The sequence below is a fragment of the Diadema setosum genome, chromosome 20 (assembly GCF_964275005.1).
Source record: "Diadema setosum chromosome 20, eeDiaSeto1, whole genome shotgun sequence".
Taxonomy (NCBI): Eukaryota; Metazoa; Echinodermata; class Echinoidea; order Diadematoida; family Diadematidae; genus Diadema; species Diadema setosum.
In genome coordinates this window covers 32,720,922-32,745,891 of record NC_092704.1, presented here as the reverse complement: position 1 = coordinate 32,745,891, position 24,970 = coordinate 32,720,922, and the positions used below count along the sequence as shown (strand labels likewise).

Below are 24,970 nucleotides of genomic sequence, written 5' to 3'. Positions count from 1 at the left end.
CGACATAGTGTTCTTGCTTTCACTCAAAATCAACACACATAGCCATATTGAGTATGACTTTTTTACATTTCTAATCCAGACTGGTACCCCTATACACTGATAAATAATTAGGTCTTTACAAAGTTCATATCTACAGTTGATTTTCACAAAACGCAAAACGTGAAATGCTAAATCCTCATCTCGACCAGAACTGTACACACCCTTTATGCAGTATAAAGAATATCGGGGGAAGGAGTTAATGCATCATTGTAAGCTGCAGTTTTCTTCTTAGGTTGTCCATACCTTCGCAAATTGGATCCTGTTCGAAGTACCAAAAGGTATCAGTGCCATTAAATTCACAGCTCCCCCTGCTAGATCCAATAAGCTTGTATCCAGCGGAACAAGAGACTGTGCATTCTGCCCCAAAGGTATTGTTGCAGGCCTCTTCAATGATTCCGTGAACGGGTGGGACTAAAAACTGGCAACGTCGAACTGGAATGGAACACATTGACAGTTAGGCTCCATTCACAACCATGACTTAATTGACGGTCTAGCAAGATAAACCGTGATTAATTAAAGTTGTTATATGTTAAATTTGTGAAGCACACACGAAAAGAATGACCAAGGATTCGCGCACAAAGTCGTTATTGGACAAAATCCTGAATGAATACTGCGTATGTAAGAAGATCACTTATTCCTGGTCCTGCGTGGGATTGTCTATAAAACGTAAAGTTTTGCATTGGGTTCTCAATGTTGTTATTGTAGACCTTCTCACGGAGACGGGTGTACATCTACACATCAATGTCCATATTAAAAGCTGTCTAATGTACAGAGTATGTTTAAACTCCTTGAAAGCAGAGATCTTCGAAGCTGCGGAACGGAGAACGGCCGTCCCCTCCCCCCCCCCCCCCCCATAGATGATATACACAGACAAAATGACTGCTTACCTTTGACCTCCGCAGTGAAACTGCAGTCATTCTCATTACCAGCATCATCCCTGGCACTGCACTTGACTTGGTATATGCCAAGGGTCATGACCCCGGGTTGAAGGTCACAAGACAAGGTAGGCTCGAGATCACTGTTGTCCATGGCAGTGACATTCCAGCCGACGAGAGCTGTGTCCGAGCTCCGAGGTGCATAGACCACAACCTCTGACGGACACTGGCCGAACGTCGGTGGCTGAGTATCTGAAGGAGAAGTCCATACAGAGTATACATTTCTTCCATGACTGTAGTAGCGGTATACTTCGATAATTATTATATCATCATGTATTCACCCTTTACTGGTTTACTGTTCTCAACATTTTCTAAAAACATGACGTAAACCTCGGAAAGAGGACTCGACGTGTTGTCACAAACAAAAGACTCATAATTAAGAAGAACTACCGAACTAATGATTATCATTATAGACTTATCGTGAATTTAAATTTTCCATGACTACAATGAAAGAAGTAAATGATCATAATGCAATTTCAAATCCCACGAACGAGCATTCATCGTGCGTGTATATGATCGTACCTCCACTGCGAAACATCTACGCAAACCTCTTTCAAGGCATGAGTATCTCATACTCCAAACATGTCTCTATTCAGACAGCATTACCAGAAATCAAAATAATTCTGTATAATTCCTTTGCTTTTAATGTGACGTTTAATAAAAGACTTTACTATAAAACAGAAACGTCAATTATATATGTGTATTATATATTATTTATATACAATATTCATTAAAATCATCGTCTACCTTAATACATAAGTCTCATCAAACACGGCCAAGTGAAAGTAATTGGAGGTCAAAAGCAAGCTTATACTCACCTTTGCATTCGGCTACAGTTACGTTACGGCTCCAAACTTGTGCGCCAGTGCATGTTGTGTCCACATATTCAGATGGAAATATTTGGAAGCCTGACCTTTGACATTCCAAATGACATGTGTCTTGGTAACGTGGGTCAGACAGACACGTGGATGGTGTGATGGAAATGACATCTGTTTCAACCAATGGACTGCAAGCTTTTCCTGCACAGGAAATGGTGGCATGTCCTGATGAATATTTCATTCCTACTGTTTTCCATTTTTATGTCTTACTTTAGATAATATCAAAAGGTAGTGGGAAGTGACTATTTCATCTTAGTCAAAAGTTCTGATGTTGCGTACGTCTTTTTTTTGTGCAAGTTTACATTGCATCAAAGTATCTATGCGTGAAACAAAACTCTTTTAGCACACATACAGTATCTTTAAATGTGTGCCTTGTATCTCGACCTTTCTCCTGGGAGGTTGGAGGTCTTGAAAATGCAACATACATGTACCAACAAACGCTTAAACAGTTTTAATTGTCTACAAAGAAAGCCTAGCAGCATGCATTGAAACACTTAAAATAAGAATGCTAAAATTATTAACATAAAACAGCCGTCGATTCAATTACATTCATATAATACGGTTAACTGCGCGATAAACTATTGCTCCTTGTAGAGCACTAAAACAAAACTACACAAACATACTGTGGTGATACCCGAATTCATCACTGTCCATACACACTTAACCATGAAAAGAAATATGCAAGTTTCATAGAATCAGGTATAGACTCACGGTCACAGGTGAAGTTGGTCGTTGACCAGACCCCATCGGCCAGACACCTCTTGAGGATCTCGCCGACACTAACAAAGCCGAAGGGACACTGCATGGTGCATTCTGATCCATACGGCACTGGGGACGTGGGGTCACAGCCTACCACTGTAGCAGGGTATGTCGGGAGGAGAGGGGGGCATGTTTGGACTGCAAGGGAGAGAGGAGAATGACGATAACTAAACTTGGTAGGGTAAATATCACGTTTTATGTTTGCTTGTTTGTTTGTTTGGGGGGGGGGGGTTCACCGCATTAGATACCAGTCGATTAGCAGGAAGAAAGCATCTCCTAGTTTTCAACTCTCAGCATTTTTTTTTTCACTCAGGAGAACAACGAATGGCAAATGATATCCAAGGTGTTCTCCAAGGAACTCATGCACAACAGCTAAACAACAGCAGTTGATGATCTGATGTGATTTTACAAAAAACGAAATTGAATCGATCAAAACAAAAAGAAATTAGCTCTGTCACACATTAAAATCATGTCTAAACATTGCAGACGTGCATACATGCATGGTAGTACAATTTTTTTTTTTAAATCAAAGCAACACAATTATGACCACGCGTATATATATATATACTGTATATGTACAAATATATCACGGCTCTTTAGGAGATTGACAGTTGTGTTTTGTTCAACGTGTTTAAAGTTTGAATTTTTAGATGTGTATTCTGACAGAGTAATTTGCTCTAATCGAAATCTGAAAGCGTAAATATGATATTAGAATTTATCAAAACTGTATTTATCTAATTCATACTGAGCTACAACAGAATGTAAACTTTGCCCACTTTGGCAGAATGGAGAAGCGTCTTCCCATGCAGGGCTTCCATCGCTTGACAGGTCACATGACACAGCAGATGGTCCAATCAGATCGTAGCCTTCATCGCAAGAGAAAGAACATCTACTGCCATAGAAAGGATCCGTACAGTTGACCACCGAGCCATGGAGAAGAGGTTGCTGTGCAGGACATCTATGGACTAAAAGAAGATGTGTAGATAGCCTTAAAAACACAGGGAAAATAATGAGACTTTTATATGATTTGTCTTTCAGGGTTCTGCTTTGATTGTGAACGTTCATAAAACAGCTGGCAAATAATGAATACATGAAAAAAAAAAATATCGTTAATCCATGTCTAAACATGAAAATAATGACACGTAAGACAAGTAGCTGGCAACTATTCTAAACGGCAGAGTACGGATGAGCTTACCTTGTACAGTAATGGTGATATCACATCTTGTTGTCATCCCAGCAGCATCAGTTGCAAGGTAGCCATTGACTGTTACTCCCTCTGGAAATAAGCTTCCTGGTCGAAAGTGGGTATTCAGTCTTTGTTGATTACAAGCGATGTCATGAAAGAGAGATAGAGGAGGGTGGGTGATGAAATCAAATTCGATTAGAATGACGAAAAATAAAAGGTATTTACCGCCAAAAGAAAATACATTAACCCTTTAGCAACTGAAAATTCTGTAAATAATGGTCTATGGTTCCATAGAAGGTACAGCTATGTTGCTCTCGTTACGACAACTTTCTATTAAACATGATGTCAAAAAGCTCACTGTAGGTTTATTTTTGACAATTTTAAGCTATGTTCGTTTGAAAGCCTATTAAGACTTTACCAAGAGAATGGTGTCTCACAGAAGTAATTCTGGCAAACTTTTGTTGACCATTAACCTCTTATGTATATGAAATTCTATATGAAACCAAAAAATTAGTAAAATATGAAACTATAAAAAGAAAAACCCGGACAAGCGGTTTCGGGGGTCTTGGGTAGTAAAAATTTAAGACCAGCGGCTTTGAGCGTTTCGGTTATTTATGGGTTCTATTATATCTACAAACATTCTTCCGAGACACATGTTACATTGGACAATGAATAGAACATCAGAATATTTTGTTCACAATTTTGACCTTCAAAATGACTCTCGATGTGAAGAACTGATTTCCAATAATGACTTTATTTTTGGGGAGGGGGCGTTTTTTGCCTTTTGCCATAGCAAGTTTAATCTATGCGTTAGTATACATTAAAGTCAAAGCTTTAAAAAATGAGACATAATTACTTGCTGACATGTACATTTCCCGAGTTGTCACTTGCAATTGGATCCTGGAAGTTGACAATACTCGATGTGCTTCCCATGGAAGCAAAGATCTTGATCTCAGAGGGGCAGCTAGAGTTGAAGTTCGGTGGCTGGATATCTGATTATAGCAGTGAACATAGCACAAATAGATATTTTGCAATGATATCATTAAATGGTGATAAAGGTGAATATTGATCGACACTTGATGATGTGCAGATCACCTGCAAGTTGATTAATGAAATAGTTTTGAATATCAAATAGACAACTGAGGCAAAGGTTTAACACTGGACGCAGACAAAATTCAATATTGAAATCTTTGAAGGCTTCCTTGGCGGTAGAACGTTGGGTGGTACCACGTATTCTTTCTGGGGTATTTGTTTGGGTATAGGCCCTTTTCAGGGCCAAACAGATACCCTAGAAAGAATACGTGGTGCACCGTTAAAGCCTTCTACCACCCAACGAAAATCAATGTGCCAAAGTCTAGATGTTATGAACAATCGGGGCTAACTGTTGGAGTCGCATGTTTAAAGTAAGAGTTCCTGTATTATAAGTCCATATCAATGTTCAATCTAAATGAGCATTACCTATACATGTTGGAGCGGACGGGTAACTCCACTGTCCCTCGGTGCTGCATACAATATTCCCCTGTCCCTCCAGCCGAAAACCATCATCACAGACAAAGGAGCAGGTGGTATTAAACAGCACGGGATGTGTGCCGCTGCACTCCTGGGGCGTCACGGAGCCATAGGAAATGCTAAAATTGCCTGGGCATGTCTTCGGTTCTGGTGGGACATAAAAGTTTCGTTACTCTTGCAGTGACACGCACTGTATTGTTTGCACTGTAAGCTCTTAAACGGAAAGACGCAGGGTAGTGAGTTTTCAAAATCTCACTGTCACATGTATATATTATAAATGTTTCACTGAGAGTTCAATAAGTGTGATGTTTAGCCCTGTTTAGCCAAAAGAAAAATGAATCCCAGGATGGAACAGTACGACCAATAATGCATGTTGTTCATAGAAGGCTATCTTGTGCTAATGTAGTGAAGAAATCAACCTTTTGAATATACTGATCAGAAAACACAACACATTAACATTTATTGAAATAATCTATCTATTTAATTCAAGCTCTCGTGGTGATTCTCAACAAGAACAACAAAACAAAACAAAATCCCTTTCATGCACTCATGGTTCTACATTCTTCTTTGGTTTATTTTTTAAACCCTAACAGTGTAAGCTTCAACGTATATCTTATCTATGAATCTGAACGCATGAATTCAAACGCTTTGTGAGACTTCACGGCAGCACTGACACGTACCAGTGCATTGAAAGTCGCTTCCACTCCAGGACTTATCGGATTGACAGGTTCTTGCGACAGTGACAACCCCAGAGGGTGATGTGTAACCTGGACTGCAGGAGAACTGACACGAAGTTCTGAACTCGGCAGTAGCAGAGGGGCAGTCTGAAGATTGACCATTGGTCACTGAAGGAACAGTACAGTTCACAGCTGGAACATGAATAAAAAACAGAAGAAATTGAACATGTTAATATTGTCAGAATAATGTTGTTTTATACACAAGTGTTTTTCCTGATAAAACGTTTACTCATACCCGTTAATGTTGGATTTAACTTCCAGAGCTGCTCTGTTAAAACCCCTTAGGAATGAATTTGCAATACTCATATCCTTATCCTTCCAACCCCCTTCAAAAAATAAATGAAAATGAGAAACACAATGAGATGAATGCTCATCATGTCGTTAATTCTTAATCTTTAATTTTATAGGAAGGTGAAGATTACTTCTGGTACATGACACTTACGGTAACATGCTGGATTAAATTCTGTCCAGAAGCCAGCTGTCTCTCCAGATGCCATTGACCAATCACAGGTTCTCTCCAACGTGGGGCCCGCTCCCGGGTACATCTGGTACCCAGAGTCACAAGCTATTGTACAGGTTGAGCCAAACACCACCCCACCTTGGCAGCTGCCCTGCCCTGCCGTCAACGTGGCCGAACCATCGTCCGGTATTTGGACTGGAGGGCATCGTATGACTGGTTGGCAACAAGGAGAGGTATAGGCTGAAGTTCATTTCAGGGAATAGTCCAGGTATACTCAGGCAGGTGTCTATGGGAAATGCGTGTTGTAGCAAAATCAGTCCGTCCTCAACGGGTAACTCTGAAATGTGCTCAAGTGAAACTCCAAATACTTCCTTGTGAATAATATTATAGTCGTCATGCTACCACGTTGAAGTGGAGTCCATTAAATCTTTTGGCATATCATAATTGCGTAAATTTATTATTATGTAGACATTGTAAAAAAAAAAAAAAATGTCCTTTGCCCAGGAAATTTTGTCAAGTTCGTGATTTTTAACACCATTGCTGTGTGTTGAGAGACATGAACTCCACGGGAGAACCTGTTGGTGTGAGCATGGCATATGGGCATAGTGGTGCAATAGAGCTTCAACAGCTGCATAACTGACTAACAAATTACTTTCAGCACTGGAAGGTCTGCTACTCAAGCAAATCTTACTTACTTCTGACCCTCACATTATGTGAGCACGTAGCCGAGTTTCCAGCACTGTCCACTGCTCGGTGTACAACAGTGTGATCCCCTTCAGTAAGCGAAGTAGGCAGACTATTTCCCGCCACTTGCACTGAGTCTATGCTGAATACATGTGTACTTATGGCAGTCCCTCGATCTGTTGCCTGCAGAACAAGACAGTTTAGCTTCAAATAACATCATGTCAAATTTCGATAACCCTTGATGAGCATATCCGCTTGGAGTTGAAAAACCAGCGCTCTGTCATAACTGTCATACGGAGACCATTTTCCAAGGAACAATATGTTATCTACTGGAATCATTTTTTTTTTTATGGAGATTAGTGGATCACTGCCAAAGAGCGTACACGGAACGTCTAAAGCAGTTCGCTTAATTTCTATATCATTTTCGTTTTAATAATCTGTGTATGTTTTTTTCCTGGTTATGTGGATTGTATACACCATTTTAGATTTCAAGTTTCGCCAAGGCGAAGTTTTTGTCCTTGTGATTATTCATACGCTTGAAATCGAAAAGGTTGAATATTGTATTATTTTGTAAGTCCATGTGAAGAGTTGTTTCATGTGAAATAATAATTATGGAATTGTGCAGACAAACGAGGTGAAAATGGTCTGATATACGTGGTGTACTGGGAAGTCAAGCTACACTTTCAGTGGCTTGCAAAGAAAGCATCAGTATGCTCGAATAATGGACTTATTTCTAGAATCATTGCCGTATTTCTCAAAATATATTGATACACCGCATGCGAAATATATAATCATTATAGATAATCGTGCACTTCAAGACATTTTTTCGTTCACAGTCACAACAGCAGAGAACGTAAAAAAAAATTAAGATATAAATGAAATCAAGGCACACATATCACGGATTTCCATTATCAGCTATGTACATGATGTCTATACATAATGTGGTCGGTGAAAATCAGAGCAGCGTATCTTCGAAGTTGGCAGCCCTGACAAGTTATTGGTCTATTATTTCAGTACCAAAAAAAAAATGGTTTTGATTGGATGAGAAGCTCTGTGGTCACTGATTGTTAGTATGTTCAGAAACTGACAACTTTCATGAAACGGTGTCCAGAATAACTAACATGTCATCCAAAAGTATATTACATCCATGAAGATTGTATGTGTATGTGTGTGTGCGTCCTCGTGTGTGCATGTGTATAATATATACGTATAAAACGGCAGCTGATGGTACCTGGGGTTGGGTCATGTTGGTCCACTGAACAGTGGCTGATGTTGTTCCTGCTTCCGCTATGAGCTCCACATCAAGGGGGCAGGTGATTACTGGTGGCGTGATATCTGATTGGAGGATCAAACGAAAAAAAAAAGACTAACTCCACCATTTTCACTGATGTTGAACAGTGTGATTCATATTTTAAGTTCAGTTGTAATGGGAAGACAGTTATGACATCATCAATATGGCATTAATCACTTCGAACAACGTTTGGTTCATTATACACATGAAGAGTTTGTTCGCAAAAAAAAAAAACAAAAACAAAAAAAAAACACGATAAGTCCATATTTGCCAAATGGAGATAATTGCGATTAAAGGTCAAGAAAAATAAAGAGAATGATAAGAAAAAATTTGCTTTTTTTTACCATATCTTCAAAAATGTACCTTTATATGTAGTGACCAATGTATCATTTAAAAGGTATTATTCTGCACTTTATGACAGAGACCGTATTTCCAAATCTTCAAAAATGGACTTATCGGTTTTTGCGAACAAACTCTTCACATGCTCCATGGTCCAAGCCTGATTTCATTACTCTCTTTTTACCACATTCCATATCCCATCTGCAATGTTAGATATCTTACAGGTAGATAGAATTAAGCCTTTTGACACAAAAACTGACCCGGAACTGGTCTGTCCCCCACAAGGAGCAACAGTAATGAAAAATAAGTCAGGGACAGATTTTGATTTATTAAAGAATCATGATTAAAGATTCATGACTTATGATGACGGTTTTATGAAAAATAAATTATTCATAGTAAATATCTTAAACTTATAATTTCCAATATGAATTATCTTCATTAGAATTTTTCAGATTGTGTTTAAAGACTTATGGACTTTGATCGACACTACCTGAACAAGTTGTCGCAGGGGTTTCCCATGCTCCGGTAGAAAGACACGTTCTCTGCCCAGAGCCCGCTGTCATAGTAAAACCAGTATTACACGCTATCGTGCAGACGGCACTGTAGTTTTGACTCGGTGAAGTGGTGGGTTGGACCACGCCCATGAAAGAGCACTGGGAAATGGCGCCATTCGTAGGAGGGGTCATGGCAGGGCACGTCACGACTAGAACATTGCAGAAATACGATGAAAATAGGAAAATGTTTGCCGAAATATGACGGGACTGAGAAACTTTAAACACTTGCAAAGAAGTGCCGAGCCACTCTCACTGTCTATAACACTCTCATGGTTAAATCAAATCAAATCAAATCAAATTCTCGTAACTCCTTCACGGTACAAGAGATAGTCAGAGCTCCAACCTGCTATGATAATTCATACAGCTTTCAGTTGTCCATTGATTCACAACACGATGCAACAGGTGCATATCTGCCTTTGATGATAGCGGTTGGAGGTCGCCACCTTTCTGAGGAAGCTGAAGATTCAATTTATTAAACGCTTCCCTCATATCGGGTATGTTTTGTCAAATGAAATGCAACTCTTTGGGTGTCTACTGCAGCTGTTCATGGGGACCTTATTGTCTGCAGACCTGATGAGAAGGGATTGCCAACAAATGTAAGTCCCTACTTGTACATACGTAGAATGAAAACACGCTGCACTTCATTTAAATATAAATTGTAAATCTCACTTGTGCAAACAATGTCGCTTCCTGTCCAAATGCCTTCATCATCCCCGTCACCATCATCTGAGCACGTTTTGGATACCGGTGTCTTAGGTTCATACCCATCTTCACAAGCTAGGGTGCATGATGTTCCGTAATCTTCTCTGTCGTTTGAGCAGCCCACCTTTCTTCCATGATCGGGGGCCGGGAGGTCGTCAGAAGAACAGGTTATCACTGACAGGAAAATGAGAAGCAAGGAACATGAGTGTTTGCATTGTACTATACGTCATCTGCTATTGCTGAAGAACGAAATATAATGCTTGCGATGATAATACACACGTTACTGGAGTTAGAATTTATTTGCTAATTAACGTGTTTTCATTTGCGCTGCATGCAATTAAAACATGAGCAAAAAAAAAAACCAACATAAGATGATAATTAAAGTTTTCTGGTACTACTTAAATATAAAAACCTATTGCAATTCTCTTATTCCGCATCTTTATTTATAAATGCCGTACAGGATGAATCTGTTGCACACATGGTCCATGCAATCCTGATGACAAGACAAGTCATGATTTTAATATATAGTAAAGCTCTTATATCATTGAATGACACTTTATATAATCAGCAGACATAATAAATTGTGTTCAAGTTTAAGTTCAATTTCACTGAAATTTAAAGGAAAGAGTATTTACTTTTTAAATGTCTTGAGATTAATTTTACAAAAAGATTCACAAAGGAAAGTCAAAAGTAGACGAGTAAAAAAAAGTAGACAAGTAATGAATTCTACGAGTTAGCATTGGTGCTGTGTCAGTATCATCCTTTGTGCTGAAAAGACTTCAACATGGCTAGTATCAATTCACCCAGCACTAATAACACCAACAACAACAAAAATGTAGTGATCATTTCCACTATTTAAGAAGGAGAAATTCAACAAGAAAAGTATCTTACAATGGCAAGATGGCGGATTCCCACTCCAAGTGCGATCATGATTACATGTGAGAGCAGTGTTTCCTTGGAGGTAGTAACCCTGGGCACAGCTAAACTGACACTGATTTCCAGACGGTACAACATTGCCAGCTGGACAGGCGCTGGTTGCCACCATTTGAAGTGCAGTAGACAGTGGTGGCTTAGTACAGAGTATTCCTGGAATGAAATCATGGCAAAATCCAATCTTTTATTATCTTAATTTCCACAAAACATCATATAACTAGATCCTGGTAAAACTCTCTTTTCATGCAGCACTGTTATTTTTTCTTTACAATAAATAAAAACATTTGAGCTTTTCAACAGACAATATAACAGTGTAGGATTTTATTTTTAAGCTAATCAATGACATGAGGATGTTCATTGAAAAGTTAAAGTAACTGAACATTTTAATTTGTGAAATTAAAGTCGTTTAAATTACGTGTAATTACTACTTCCCCTTCATCACAATTCTGCTGATGTTTCCTTGGCTTTTATATTCTTTATTTCTTTATTACCATTATAATTTTACACATAACCCAAATTTGATATATTTCCCGGAACATCACGAGCACTTCGATAAAGACTACAGCACGACTTTATTTTCTTCCAACATAAGCCGTTATGAAAACCAGTTACATACTGAATTCTGAAATCCCCATAGGGTTAATACATAGATCACCATGGTTCCCGTATGAAACGGGTTGAGAAAAAATAAACATAATATTAAAAAAAATATTTTGTACCTTTTGTAACTATAGCAGAGTAAACACAGAAAACGCTGTAAATAATGAGATGGAGAGCTGCGCAAAAGGTCAAAGATGATATATGAATTAAACTCAACTTTTAATTATGGTACGTCAATGGATTCCCTGTTCATTTTCCATTATTGCTTTGAGAATAAATCGTTTGTCGACTGTTCTATTGTGTACATTTAAGACTAGGTGCAAAAGTCTCCAAAATTGTCACATGAATTCGAAAGTTATCATAATGAGAACATCATTGAAAACTCTCAAAGCATACCATAAGTTTAGAATGAGCTTAAAAGGTTGACTTCACTTCTTTTTTCTTTTTTCTTTTTCTTTTTTTTTTTTTTTGCAAAACACCCCCATGGTGTTAACAGTACTTACTCGAGCAAACGGGGGTTGCCCCGACCCAGTACGCGGATGTGCTTCCTGCCTGGGCGGTACATGTCAGTTCATCATTGTTAATCTCATAGCCAGTATTGCAAGAAAACTGACATTTCGTGCCATAATTTCTGGAGCAAGTACCGACTACTGTTCCATGTTGTAGTGAAATACTTGGGCACTGTAGAACTGATAGCAGAGATAAAGGTCAATTATGAGAACAGCATTTTATGAGCAGTTGACAGAATAGATGTAGTCGGGTTTTCTAGTTCACCAAATATCAAAATAATAGCAAGCATGTGTGTTCAAGCACCAAACTAAAATGGAAATAGCGGTCTTTGGTGAAGCAATGCAATCTATTCAGCCCCTTTTGTCTTATGATGCATTACTTCTTGGGTCAGTGTGACAAATACGATTATTGTTATTACTGTATATCGCCAAGCTTTATATACGTATTTCCATATCTACTGAAGATAGACTCTATTTAGTTCATTACCGCCTTTTGTTGTCAAGAAGTCATCATCCTTACTTCGAAAAAAAAAAGAAATAAAGAAGTAGGAAAAGCAGACGTCATAACGTGACAGGAACCAAAATTTAAATGTTTGCACAAGGAGCTGTCATGAACACAGACCAGAGTGGTGTGGTCATTACATTATGTGTGGTAAATTCGGGTGATAGAGCCCCATCACTAGATTGGGAATTAAAGAATCAGTTAATGTCGATCGATAAACTGAACAATGCTACAGTTTTATTCACGCACCATGCACTACCCGAATTCAAAACAACTTCGACATATCCTTTTAGCTATATTGAAAAAAAAAAAACTAGTTCTACGCGTATTCCTCTGTGATGTTAACAAATTCTGACCGTACTTTGGCATGATGGCTGTCCGTGAGTCCAGACTCCATTTGACCCCTGAAGTTGGCACTCTGTTGACCCTTCACCTTGAAGACTGTACCCCACAACGCAGCTGAACGAACAGACAGATCCACGGATATTTCCATTGGGACAGCTGACACGTAGGGGCGTGGACACAAACTGCGCAGAACACTGAATAACTAAGGGGAAAGAAACCAATATATAGGTTGTGTAGGCTGAATAAAAACACCAGTATTTCGTTAAGAGAAAGAAATGTAGAACAAAGTGTGGCAAGAATATCTAAATTGTAGGCAGTGGACAGTTTATACACCCCTAGTGTGTAAGCCTAACTATACCCTGCAAGCAGATTTAGTACCTATTGTACACTATATGATTATGACCAAAATAAAGTATATCACTGAGACGACCGCTGACAAATCGATATTATAAGTGTTTGTTGACAAAATATTAACTTTTCCTAATTTTAGTTTTGAAGATAAGAGGAAAACAAATTTGCAAATACCTTGAAAAGATCAACTAAATTTTTGTAAATTCAGTGTATAAATATGACAGCAGCATGCCAGTAGTAATCTGTCAAATCTGACCTGAATTATAAAAAATAAGAAAATATTAGTCTAAAATTAGTCAATTTTGTTCTGCTTCATCAAAAAAATAATCTGAAATAAATCGGGATAATTATATTCTTCTTTTTTCTATTCCTGTTAGATCTGCTTCTTCTTAGTAGCTGTTAAGCAGGGGGAAAAGTGTGAGCTTGCAGGTTTAATGATGTTCGAAGCTCTCTCTATCCGCGGAAAGAATGGTTGTAATAATTGGGTATAGAAAGTATTGAATTGATGCGTCTTTTATTCCAGCTTAGCGCTTGTTCAAGGATCCGGGCATTGGGATTTTGCCTGATACTAGCATTGTTAGCAAACGTTATGTTCACAGATTATTCAGGTTGCCTGAGGTTGTTTAGAGCTAGTTTCTATGGCAATGAATGGCCATGGTGTCACACTTGGTACTCTATAAGGCACTCTTGTCTATTATTAGAATGGGTGATAACCTGACCGTCAACATGACTTCCAAGCAGTCAATGACTATGTTTATGTTCTTTGTCTTTTGTTTTTTTAATCATACGTTAACTTCCACCAAACAAAACTGAACTTGATCATTATCGGCGGTGCTCGGCATGTTATGCTTCGAGACAGTGGCATTCACCTTCAACTGTGATAGAGAAGGAACAAGTATTCTCATTTCCAGCACTGTCCACTGCACGGTATTGGGTGTGATGGACGCCTTCACTGAACTGGCTCCCGGAAGGCGACCCTTGAACTCTGACTGGAGTTATGGTCTCTCCAGAGTTGTCCGTTGCCGTGGGAGTTGACCACGTGACCGTAGCTTTAGTAGCAAGTGCTGGGGCGTAGACGCTCTGTGATGTCGGACAATGTGTGAACGAAGGTGCCGTGGTGTCTGTTATCAAAAGGAAAGGTAAATAAACAGTTGAGTTAACTTTTTATGGTGTCTTGATTATACCGATATAGTTATTTACAAGAACACTTGATATCATGTAGTATCATGTCCCATAGATGTTTGGAAATTAAGTCATAAAACGTATATCAGTTAATCTCTCCATGTCAACACTGGCGGCCTCTGACAAGTTGTCTGATGTCAACGCATAAATTACAGTATGAGTTTCAAAGTACGATTTTTTAACCTTATATGCCCACGTAGAGGAGACGCACAATTTTCCGCGAACCAGCAATGACGTCAACCCTTTGTCACTCGTGCCGAGTGTTACTGGAGTCTTACCCGATCCCATTGAGTGGTTTATTTCATTGCGAAGTTTGTATTTATTGCAAGAAGCAGTTAAGTCTATTGCAGTTACTGCACTCACAACCGAATGTTTCCAGGCTTCTGCTGTAGTAACTGCAGCTTTGGCCACTTACAGTAATTACAAACCTCTCTTTTTTACGGTCTGTGGTACCTGGCGCGCGCATACTACTAAGCAGCCGATCCACGTTGTATTGCGGATAGATGAAGAGGTTAACAGTTAAATGTACGATTAATGGAAAAATACAATTATAAATGAATAGATAAATGAATAAATGATTACATAAACGATCACAAAATCCGTACTGGCTACAGTTTCTAAAGTTAGGGACCTTGGAGATGCATCGGGATCACTGTGCAATTTCATTCTTAAGTCTTTGCTTGGATGGTTGTTTGCGTTGTAATGATCAAATGCAAATAGTGAAGTCATGACGTCTTTCCCTAACAACTTGCCATAAAATTTGTAAATAAGATTTTGACATTTCCAGTTTTCCGTTCGTAGCCAATAATGCCACAATCTCAAATCCTGATACATCTCAATGATCATATTAATTTTGGAGTTGTTAAACATGGAATTACAGTATATATCACACTTTTACGGCAGAAAAGTGCAAGGTGATGACATCATCAACTCTTCATGAACTGTTATGCAAAAATGAGAGAATGAAATTTCATATCTTATTCATTTTATATCCCATTTCGATCAAATTTCAGTACTGTGCTTGTCATTTCACTCTTATTTCCTCAGACCTAGTTTAAACTGGCATATGACAATTCCCCCATAAATTGAGAATCTAGACTGAGATCGGAAAACATAATTTGGAAAGTCCTCATCCCACGGACGCTCACAGCTTGATGTTGATCTTTGTCTTCATCAGTGTTTTTATTTTGGATTGGACGATAATGCAACTTGTCATAGTCTAGCCTTCTTACCAGCACACGTCGGAGACGATCCGGAGTTGGACCAAGAACCAGAGCTCAAGCAGGTCCACTGTGAACTGGAACCCTGGAGAGAGTATCCCTGGTTGCAGGAGAACGTACATCTGCTATTATAGTAGCTGCCGTCTGTACAGCTTATACTTCCTTTTGATGGGGCGCTGAGCGACGAACAGGTCACCCCTGGAGTGACGTGTAATGATAGGAGTGAAGCTACGTCATCACTTTCTTTACAGTAAATGGTCTCTATCTATAGACAATAAATAATATTGTCAACTACGTTGATACGGCATTCTCGGCATCATGTCATCTGGTACCATGCAGAATTGCATTCTAACTACTTGACACAGTGACGTAAGAGGAAGTAAACTCAAACCAGTATGGCCTCGACTTATACTCTCTGTATACACAATAGGTAGGTTATTTCTTACAATATACATTATCTGAATTTTATTCTATAAGAGTCTTGAAGCCCATTCCGATTACTTGATTGTCAGAAAGGTAATTGTGGTAGAGTGATTTTCTTATTTTTGAACGTTGTTACTTCAATTACAATATCAAAGAATGGTGAAATCAGTCCGGGGTCTTATTTTGATTGGGGCTTGTGGCTTTTAAGAACTGATGGATACGTGCATCATGTTCATTTCCTGCTCGATATCTTTTTTTCCTAATTCATCTAAGTCGCTTCCTGTTTAGTCAGATATACCATGCTTACTCTCTCAGAACTCACTATCTCAAAGCACATGTTGTAAACACTCATGTATACGGCGCTCTCATCCATAAGAATCACCCCGACTGTGAGCATTGGGCGGAAAAAAACAACAACTAACGACAAAGGGTATACTTGCATTCGTGTTTAAGGCGCACCCAAACATTTCACTTTCTTTCTGGATAAAAAAGGAGGGTCTTTGTAATATTTAAAGTTAAAGTCATTTGTTTTGGATGCAAGAAATTGGAAGAATTACGGTAGAAAAGCGTGAGTTCATGGAGAGTAAACGTGACACGTTGTAAGTTTGGAGGAGAGCAAGTTTACATCGGTTGTCTGCTAGACAGTGGACAATGACCTGATAGTTAATTCCTCTAATCCTTACGTGCACAGGAAGGCGCTGATCCTGACCATACACCTGAGTTACCCGTCTGCTGACAGGTTCTAGACGAGGATCCGCCGCTGACGTAGTAGCCTGTCGAACAGGAGAACGTGCAGGTCGAGCCTACATACCGATCGTTTGAGCACCCAACACTCCCGTGAGATGGCGCCGATAGAGAGGAACAACGAATTACTAGTGGGGTAACGAATTGAAAGAAGGAAACATGTTCAAGCTTGTCGGCTAAAACACTGTATTTCGCGAAAAGGAGAGTCAACATTACTTTCAAATTTGCCAGCAAACAGGTTTGCCTTATTCTAGATTGTTCTTATAAGGTTTGCAATTGAACTTTGATAAGCCAGGTTTTTTGTAAAACTTCCATACTCAAAATGTTGAAAGAAGACGTACAATTGATTTCCCAGGTTATGCTTTGACATTTTAGGGTTAGTACTCTTTTATGGAGGAAAAGTCTTGGGTCTACTTGGAAAAAAAATGACAAAAAAAAAAATCTTCTTCTTTAGTGATCTTTATTCTTCAGTTAACCTTCTTCTCCCAAGCCCTGGTTGAAAAGAAAGGGCTGAAAAAAAGTCAACTACATGTAATGTTTTAAATTACACTTACCAACCACCACAAATCGTATTGTGCAGGTCGCGTAGTTCCCTGCACTATCCGTAGCACGGTACTGGACGGTGTGGGAGCCCTCGTTGAAAGTAGAGCCCGGGTTTGCCCCTGACACTCGACTGAGGTTGCTATAAAGTGATATCAGTGTTGGCCTTATATTCGATTTGTTTTGAATTACTGCTCTTTAAATATGTCCTGTTCATTGCCCGCAAAGTATGATATTTTGAGAATTTTGACGTGGTGTATTATTATTCTGGCATTATTTTTTGATACATGACTTAAAATCGATTATATAAAAATCGCGTCTTGTTGAAGAAACCACTGAGGCAGGGATAATAGACCCACCTAATCGTTTTTTAGCACTTGTTTGGAGATCGTTCAGCCGAGTAGTGTGGTATGTGAAAAGAGGTGAGAAAGTATAAACCTTTCATTTGTTCCAATTAGCCAGCAGACCTCATGACAACCAATAAGGTACAGTTCTATTATCTATAACAGATATGGAATGATTATTGTTCTGAATACCTTACATCTCTTGGCCACCCGCGCTCTGTATTACAGCTACACATTATTTTGATCCCCAACACACCGGGGAGTTCCACATGTTTTATAATCATCATAAAAGGGGATGGCTAGTAACTATTCAGTGGGAATGCTGGGGATGATTGTTCCAATCCTTGTGGGATTCATTTAAGAGTACATTGTATATCTATTGTTGTGGGAAAATTATTTGCTTCAGAATGGTCTCATATTCAAGTAATGTGCAGTTCAATGTTTCCAGGTTAGCATGCCTGTACAGTGTCGGGGCGATCGTTAACGGCCCGTTCACGATCACCCCGACACTGTACAGGCATGGGATTCACAAACACATTCGGACTCCATAGACACATAATCATCATGATCATACACATAGTTTTAAGGGATTGTACGCTTTTGCTTTAAGGTAGGGCTCCAGATTTCCTAACTTTTTTGTGAAATGATGAAAAAAAAAACTTATGAAATAAAACAGAACGTACAATTCTAAGAGGAATTCATTGTTTAAGTGATGAAGACCGGTTCTGAAGTAGCTGAAATTTTTGTTTTTATGAGAAGGAGAATAATAATTTCGGCAACATTATAATACAGAGGTTACCGATATGACTAAAAACGTTTTAGCAGGAGAAGGGGGGGAAAAAAGAGATGCAAACAGCGTTCTTATTTATCTTTTTATTTGTGTATTCATTTATTCATCTATCTATATATCTGTCTATCTATCTATTTCTGATCTTTTGTCAGAGCAGCCAATCCTCAGATAAGCACTGGTCTTCCATGGGCCCCTTAATAATATTGATAAATACAATGTGAATCAGGTAGTGAAACGTATCCAGAAAGCAGAGATGATTATGCTATACATTACAAAGCAACATGAGGCAAAAAACAGTAATGTGCCACAATATGAGTTCACCAGAATGGGGTTAGATAAATGAGAAATATCAATTTAATCTCTATTATATGCGTGAATGACTATAATATTGTAGAAAATGTGCTGAAGGCAATGTATTTCCAACCCGACTGAGGGTGTTCCACTGTTGTCTGTAGCTGTTGGGGTAGACCATGTCACGGTCCGAGAGGTGGATGTAGTGTACTGATTGCCAATGTTTCCGGCACAAGACGTAAAAGTGGGACTCGTTGTGTCTGAGAGAAGGAATGAATTACGTGAAGAGAAGGACGAACCTCCTTATCACTCAAATTCAACCTGCCACCTGGTAAGAAACACTTTTGTACACTCACAAAAAAAAAGAAATTATCCTCAAATTAAGGAAGCTTAATTTATTTATAATCATATAATGTGTGTGTATGTATGTGTGTGTGTGTGTGTCCATTAGACATGACAGGACATTCTTTATACTCACCAGGAGGCGGTGGAGGGGGCGGCGCTCGACGACGACGACGACGTCGGCCCCACGCGTCTGAAAAAAAAACCCACTAAATACGTGATCACATTGTGTCTACAGCAGCTCGTTGCAATCAAAAAACATTATCTAACTTTTATCAGAAATCTGCGATTTTGTTGCAGTGACTTTCAGTGCACTCTGTCTTATGATTTTGATTGATTTCTGTCATGATATCAATCATGATGACTTTCATGTGTTCAAATAAAAATGACCAAAACAGGGGAAAAGTAAGAAGAATAATGCGAGAAAGAGGAAAGAAATCCTTGTTAGTGTTAAAATGAAAAAAAAAAGTCAACTGTCGACTGCACACTGCCCTGGAATAGCTTGTTATTTTCTTTTTCTTCTTCTTCTTCTTCTTCTTCTTCTTCTTCTTCCTCCTCCTTCTCCTCTTCTTGCTCCTCTTCTTCTTGTTCTTGTGAGAAGAAAATGTCTAAACTTTATTACAACTTTTTTTTTTAGATGCAACTTCTCAATTTCAAAACCGTTTCTCTCACATGATGACATGCATGGGCAAGGAACTGATGTAAGCATAAAATAAGTTTTCTGGCCACGAGGTGTCTTTCTGTCCGAATTACAGTCAAATGTCATCAAAACAAGCACCAACTGCTCATCTTCATCAACATTTGAAAAATAGGGGGTTTCTAGTAAGAAGCAGAGTGTTCATACCCAACAAAGCTTTCAATATTCGTAAATACCATAAGAATAATACAGACAATAAAGAACTATAAAGAATACAATAATTTCTGGAGAGAAGACTTAAATTTTTCCACGTGCATTCGGTTTGGTTTGTTTGTTTGTTTGTTTTTTGTCTGTTTGTCTGTTTGTTTGTTTGTTTGTTATTTGTACCAAAGAGCGAGGTTTCGTAAGAGTAGTGTATGACAGGCTCCTTACCAGCATTCGTGATGACCAATGAAAGCAGGATGGCGATATAAACCGTGGCGATTCGCAGTTGCATGGTCTCAGTTTCCTGAGTGAACACAAGATTGATTTTTAACAGCACCTTCAGAACAGCGGGAATGCACCTCCAGTTGCGTTGCGCCACAGCAACTAGCCTACGTCTCGGAATCCCTGCGAACCATCTGAAAAGTGGAGTAACTTTCCGTGAACGGCGAATGCTACCAACAGAACAGAAGCACAGACGTGCAGACCCTCGTGCGTGCGCACAACGATCGCTCAGTGGACAATACACGCATGTTTGGATAGTCTGTATTTAAACATGTAGTACCTTTTCAGAAAGACCCAGATATGAAAAACTTTTTAACTGCGGGATGTAGCTATTGATTCATTCAAGCGTCACCTGGGGTGGGATGGAGAACGCACTGTATACATATTGATTTAAGATTCCTTTTAAGGACCTACATGTAGTGTTTTCAACGTTTTGTGCCGTAGGTAATATACAACAAAATAAAGGCTATAATTTATAACAGAATAATACAACCCCGTGCTGAAATTAGCATAAGAGTAACATAAGCTGAGAATCAAGCGTAATTATAAAATTGTTTACTCTGCAACTGCTGATATACGAGAAAATAACGTGCATATAAATCGCGTCATAAAACGATAAACGTTTCAGGGTCTGAATGATAAGGTTAATAGTCAGTCGGGGTATATTGGGGGTATGCCCGGTCGAATCCCTTCTTTGCATTACAGAGCCATTCAACTGCGACCATTGCAAAGGATTCAATGGCCTCTACCTTCTATAGCTCGGCACCATCAAAATATGCTGACATGATAGTTTTATTGACCTACAAGTTCGATTGTATAATTTTTAACAATCTATAACCAGGGTTTCTCTCTCTCTCTCTCTCTCTCTCCCTCTCTCTCTCTTCAGAAATGATGTGTAGTATCTAATGAATATTGTATTATCTCTGTTCATTATCTTCAGCCAGGCATTCTCAACCTTTTCCTTGCTCTTTTGGTGACTTTTTTTTCTAGTTTGAAGTTATTAAGTATTTTTATCGAACTTTTCAACAAGTCGATCCTTAGTGTGATCTCGGCACTTTTATAATACACCCCGAATTTCTCCCTCTCTCCTAAACACTGCGTGCTTCCCACACGTTGATAGGAAGGTAGACACAAAACCCTCTCTGCTGCACCTATTCATCTTTTATCTTTACTGTCCCGACTTGATTTCTTACCTTTTTATCCTTTTTATATAAACTCCCCCTTCCCTCCCCCCCCCCCCATTTCTCTCTATGTCTGTCTACTATTACCTCTCTAATCGTTTCACTCACAATAGGCAAGACCGAGAGGTCGAACGCACTCCTTTCACAAAGTAGTCACCATGGTCACCTTCAACACGCTCGTGGTCTTGCGCCATCAGGGGAAACCCCTACTTGCTTTCGACGAACTGCAACCCGTTAACAATGGGGGTATTCAAACAACGAGAAGGTGTTTGTACGCCTGAGGAGGCGTTTTCTTTTGTAGTCTCCTTCGACAGGGACCGCGAGGATGGTGGAGGGGTGAGTAGGGGGCGCTGTCCGGGTTGAAGAGGTCAGTAAGTGGGAACCTCCTTGGTTGATCAGTTAGTGCTACTGGTTCATTGGGGAACCTCCTTGGTTGATCAGTTAGTGCTAGTGGTTATTTGGGTACCTCCTTGTTTGGATCAATGATTTCTGGGATATGGAAGGGGGTTGATACATGTATATACCGGGTGCACCGCGAAGATTTAAATCTGACTTTCTGCAAGGTTGATATACCGTCGATAAACACAAAACGAAAGCATGTCATGTTACAGGCGACTCCCTTTTCATACAAAAATGTATGGCAGTTTAATAGATTTTGAAAATAGAATGTTTTCCCAAAGCATTGCGTACACTGATATCTCTGAATAATGTGGCACGCAAGGGGTCTACACAATGACGCATAAAGAGTGATAACGAAGTCCTAGGGACCTGCAGTTTTCTTTCATCAAATGTTCATTGTATCGGTATTTCGTTATAGACGAATGGTAAAGTACTTCAAGATTGACAATTTTGCCGGGGCTTAAATTTTTACTTCCTTGTATTAAAGGAGAATTTCGTTATAACAATGTTCGATATAACACGAGTGCACTGTATATGGTACTTAATTTAACTAGCCCTCTAAATCCTAATCGATTGTCTATAATAGATTGATTCCATCATTTCAAAACCAGGTTCAGATCCAAACTTCAAAGATATCTCAAGGAAGGGATTATAATCTTCAGACATGTTGGTGATTTCTTACTCATGAATATGGGGACTTGAATTCAGATATGAACAGTGGCGTATCTAGGGGGGGGGGGGCAAGGGGGCACGTGCCCCGGGCGCCACTCCTTGGGGGCGCAAAAAAACGAAAAAAAAAACGAAGAAGAAGAAGAAAAAAAGAAAAGAAGAAGAAAAAGAAGAAGAAGAAGAAGAAGAAAAAAAAAAAACACTCGCCCGGAAGGGGGAGGGAGAATGGTGGGGGGGGGGGGCAGAAAACCAAATCAAACAAGATAAAAACAAAACATGATGACGCGGACAAAATGACAATGTTTATTGTGTTCACACAAAAATTCTATGTTCTGTGAGCTGAAATACAAAAATTTTCGGCTCGCTCGCTGCGCTCGCTCGCCAAAATTTGTATAAAAAAGAAGGAAGAACAAAACGTGATGATGACAAAATGGCAGTGTCTATTGTGTTCACACATGTCATTTTATATTTAGCAGGCAAAATGTTTCACGGAGCAGCGGCTGCAATTTCATTCGTTCTGAAGCAATCGCCCATTGGATCAAGAGAGGGCGTCAACGGTTTCGAACTTACGGGGGGGGGGCGCAAAAAAAAACAATAACAAATCAAACAAGATAAGAACAAAACGTAATGATGACGCGGAAATATACAAATTTCGGCTCACTCGCTCGTACTACTTTAGAGTATTTTTTCAAGTCTTCAGTTTGTTGGTATAAATTATTATCTATAAGGTCGTCACTATAATTGTGAGATTTAATAAGCAAAAAATGACAAGAATTCCATGTTTTGTAAGCTGAAATACAAAAATTTTCGGCTCGCTCGCTGCGCTCGCTCGCCAAAATTTATATAAAAAAAATATAAGAACAATACGTGATGATGACGAGGACATTTACAAATTTCAGCTCACTCGCGCGCACTAATTTAGAGTATTTTTTTAAGTCCTCAGTTTTTTTGGTATAAATCGATATCTATAAGGCTGTCACTATATCTTGATTAGAATTGTAAGATTTGGTAAGCAAAAAAATGACAAAAATTCCATGTTTTGTAAGCTGAAATACAAAAATTTTCGGCTCGCTCGCTGCGCTCTCTCGCCAAAATCTATCAAAATTCATTACATTTAAATCACCCTCAAAAAGATCCCTTTTAAGTGCTTGAAAAAGCATCATGTGGACTTTGTTTAAAGTCCCTACCGGGATGGGGTAGGGGTTGAACACTTTTTTCAGAAATTAGGGGCGCAATTTTCGTGCTTGCCCCGGGCGCCGTTTTCCCTAGATACGCCACTGGATATGAATTCTCACCTAAAGAAGAGAGAGGAGAGATCGTGTAAGCTTGCTGACGTGGCAAAGTGTGGTATGATATCATCCTAACCCCGACTCCAACCTCTCCCTATATTTCTTTCTCGGTATTCTCACATTCTGGACTCTTTAACTATTGTTGTAGGGGCAAGAGAATAACTTCTCACTTATTATGTATAGTTGTGAGTTACAATGTGTATTAACAAAAAGTAACACGTGTATTCAGATTAAAAATTATGAAGAGCATGGTTTCATTAGGGACTCACCCGTGTAATTATATAAACAGGAGCAAATTGCACACAGCGGTGTAGAGAGTTGAAATCCAACAGCATTTAGAATTTTGGAAAGTAAAAGTTGATGACAGTATTACCTTGGGCAGTTTGCACGTGATTTTAGTATAATCAATGTACAGTAAACAGACGTTGAGTATTGAAAGATAACATAGGAGAAATTATTGTCGCAGGAGCAAAATGTCGTGCCACCGGCCAGTGGCTGACTTGGATGTTACTTTTTGTGTTTTACTGAACATAACCTTGTGATAGTTTTAATGCAACAACAGTTTATAATGTATACCAAAGTAGGCTCTATATGCAAATCATGTTCTACCCTGGAAACGAATGATAGCTCGGTCACAATAACGGTTCACATTTTATTATATTTTTTTTTCTTTTTCTTTTCTATCACATAGCCATACCTCGCTTTTCTTACATGGTACCAATAACTCGCCTGGTCTTATTTTCTATCCGTTCTCTGTTTCTTTTTCACAAACACTGATTACTCGGGGCTTACAGCCAAACAAGCTAGATTTTATGTAGGTCCCGTCATACTTCTCGTTGTTCAACCCCATTTCGATTTCAACCAGTTTTCACAGCAATTGATGTGTTATTACTATGTATTTGTTTGTTTTTTGCACATTGTTTACAAGGTAAAAGAACTTGTATTTTTATTTCTGATGTAATATTCATGTACAAGAAATATGAAAATAAATGAATTGAAACAGTGTTATTAACATGTATTTGTTTTGGTTTTTTTTTTGCACATTGTTTACAAGGTAAAAGAACTTGTACTATTATTTCTGGTGTAATATTCATGTACGAGAAGTATGGAAATGAATGAA

At 38.9% G+C, this 24,970-nt stretch overlaps 2 protein-coding genes across 2 annotated transcripts in view; both read right to left on the bottom strand.

The window, feature by feature from the left end:
• Positions 1-6,709, bottom strand: part of LOC140243617 (uncharacterized) — a 99,125-nt gene extending 92,416 nt beyond the window's left edge. Inside the window, exons 1-7 of the mRNA XM_072323283.1 lie at positions 6,642-6,709; positions 6,054-6,175; positions 4,654-4,789; positions 3,388-3,569; positions 2,564-2,749; positions 927-1,166; positions 283-471 (exon numbers count right to left, since the gene is read on the bottom strand). Of these exons, the coding sequence (XP_072179384.1) occupies positions 283-471; positions 927-1,166; positions 2,564-2,749; positions 3,388-3,569; positions 4,654-4,789; positions 6,054-6,175; positions 6,642-6,709 (1,123 nt within the window). The remainder of the gene's footprint in view (positions 1-282; positions 472-926; positions 1,167-2,563; positions 2,750-3,387; positions 3,570-4,653; positions 4,790-6,053; positions 6,176-6,641) is intronic.
• A 2,575-nt stretch (positions 6,710-9,284) lies between these two features.
• Positions 9,285-21,687, bottom strand: LOC140243616 (E-selectin-like). Its single transcript, XM_072323282.1, has 11 exons — positions 21,602-21,687; positions 19,326-19,382; positions 17,437-17,564; positions 16,822-16,911; positions 15,728-15,913; positions 14,183-14,434; positions 12,979-13,076; positions 12,110-12,158; positions 11,010-11,159; positions 10,041-10,247; positions 9,285-9,520 (listed from the first exon to the last, which is right to left on the bottom strand). Exons 1-11 carry the CDS (start codon positions 21,685-21,687, stop codon positions 9,285-9,287), a joined length of 1,539 nt encoding a protein of 512 aa, XP_072179383.1.
• Positions 21,688-24,970: the final 3,283 nt, after the last annotated feature.

What these genes read in the sequence shown, in the direction of transcription:
- LOC140243616 (XM_072323282.1), bottom strand. Translation starts at nt 21,687, where the DNA reads ATGGCGCAAGACCACGAGCGTGTTGAAGGTGACCATGGTGACTACTTT. An exon ending in GGCAACCCCCGTTTGCTCGA is followed by an intron (nt 11,160 to 12,109) that starts GTAAGTACTGTT and finishes ATTTCATTCCAG; the next exon opens with GAATACTCTGTACTAAGCCA. An exon ending in AGGAAACACTGCTCTCACAT is followed by an intron (nt 10,248 to 11,009) that starts GTAATCATGATC and finishes TTTTCCTGTCAG; the next exon opens with TGATAACCTGTTCTTCTGAC.